Below are 1,662 nucleotides of genomic sequence, written 5' to 3'. Positions count from 1 at the left end.
GGCGTTGTTGGAGAGCTGCTGGATCTTTTCTTCGAGAGTGAGGAAGGAGACAAGGGACAGGGCTCTGGTTTTGGCGGGGAGAGAAGAGTTACAGAAGGGGTATGAGCTGTGGTGGGGCGGGCGGCACGGATACTGGAGTTGGGGGCCGGAATTCTGGTTTGGATAGCATAAGGTACAAGTGATCAAGTGGAGGAAGTGGAAAGTGCAGAGGAAGAAGCGGAATCTTGGTTGGGTGGGCATTTCTGAGTGGTAGTTGGACAAGATTGGAAATAATTTTTGAGTGTCGTCCGTTTAAAACAAACAACGCTGGGCGGAGAGAACCAAAACAGTGATGGAGTAAATTAAATTGGACAGTTTTGGCCCTTATGGTGATTGGGTCTCGCTTGTAATCTTCTCATAGATGCGGCCAACAATTCAATGTATGTATTATGAGAAGCCAATAATTTTAATTCAATTAGGTTTGCTCGAATTTTAAATTAAATATAATAAAAATTAGACCGTGAGAAGCATATATTTATGAAACCATCATTCAAACTTTATCAGGAATCATTGTGACATACCCTATTAAGAAGTTCAAATCAACCCCTTCCGATCCGTTATTTAAATTGTGCAAACATCTATATTTTAAAGAGAAAAAGAATTAAATATGATGGAAGAAAAAATCAACTTAGAAAAAAAAAATTGACATTTAAAAAATGGTATATTATAATAATTGATATTAAATAGTATTTTCTATTATTAAGTGATTGACGATGATATCGTGAATAGTTTGATTTTTTTTAATTTTTGAAACCTAAAAATCAGTTCAGATTTAAAAAAATTATGTGTAAAATTAAGATAATTGTTTAGATTCAAATATATTGGTTAATAATAAAATAATTTAAATAAACAAAGCCCGAAAAGAAGTTCAAATTTCAGGAGGGCCTCATACATCTCTATTCAATTGGGCTTTTTAGTTATTATGATCCGGGCTTGATTAAGTTGTATGCAAGGGCTCGGGCTCATGAAGTGCATTCAGAGCCCAATTCAATGGAAAGCCCGATTCGTTTAATCAACCAAGATATTAAGTAGGTAGTCCAAAAAAGGTTCATAAATAAAAACTGCAAAAATAAATTAAATCAAGTTCAACTGCCACAATTGAAGTTCCCAATTATCACTAAACAGGAGAAAATTCTTGTCCACCACTGCTTTGTCTGAGGCTATGTTTGTATTGAAGGACTTGAATTTGGTGAAAGGATTTGGACTACGAAATTTAAATAATTTTATATTACAATAATTTTAAAAATTCAGTATAATTCCATCAAATATAAATCAAAATAAAAGTTCACAGATTTTAAATCCTTTGCAACATATATTTATTTAAATAAGTTGAATAAATGAATTTGTTATTGTAAATTATAATTTTTATTTTAAAAATCATTAGTTCAAACATAATATAAATCAGATTAATCCAACCAGATCAAGAGAAGGGTTATATCTGAAATTTATGATAATTAATAAATTTTAGGATTTAATGCAATTTACCTTCCTGTAAAATTGAAAATGAATAAATTATCCTTTGTGAAAAAGTAATAGTGATTTACTCCTCCTATATTTTTAAAATGAAGTAATTTACCTCCCTGTCTAAGTAGGTAAATTGTCTCATTTAAAAAAAAAGAAAAG

General features: G+C 31.3%; 1 protein-coding gene across 1 annotated transcript in view; it reads right to left on the bottom strand.

The window, feature by feature from the left end:
- Positions 1 to 182, bottom strand: part of LOC105177872 (probable beta-D-xylosidase 6) — a gene marked incomplete at its 5' end in the record, with an annotated part of 3,792 nt that extends 3,610 nt beyond the window's left edge. Inside the window, 1 exon segment of the mRNA XM_011101154.2 lies at positions 1 to 182. Within this exon segment, the coding sequence (XP_011099456.2) occupies positions 1 to 182 (182 nt within the window).

The sequence above is a fragment of the Sesamum indicum genome, linkage group LG15, assembly GCF_000512975.1.
Source record: "Sesamum indicum cultivar Zhongzhi No. 13 linkage group LG15, S_indicum_v1.0, whole genome shotgun sequence".
NCBI classification, from domain to species: Eukaryota; Viridiplantae; Streptophyta; class Magnoliopsida; order Lamiales; family Pedaliaceae; genus Sesamum; species Sesamum indicum.
This window is presented reverse-complemented; position numbering and strand designations above follow the sequence as displayed.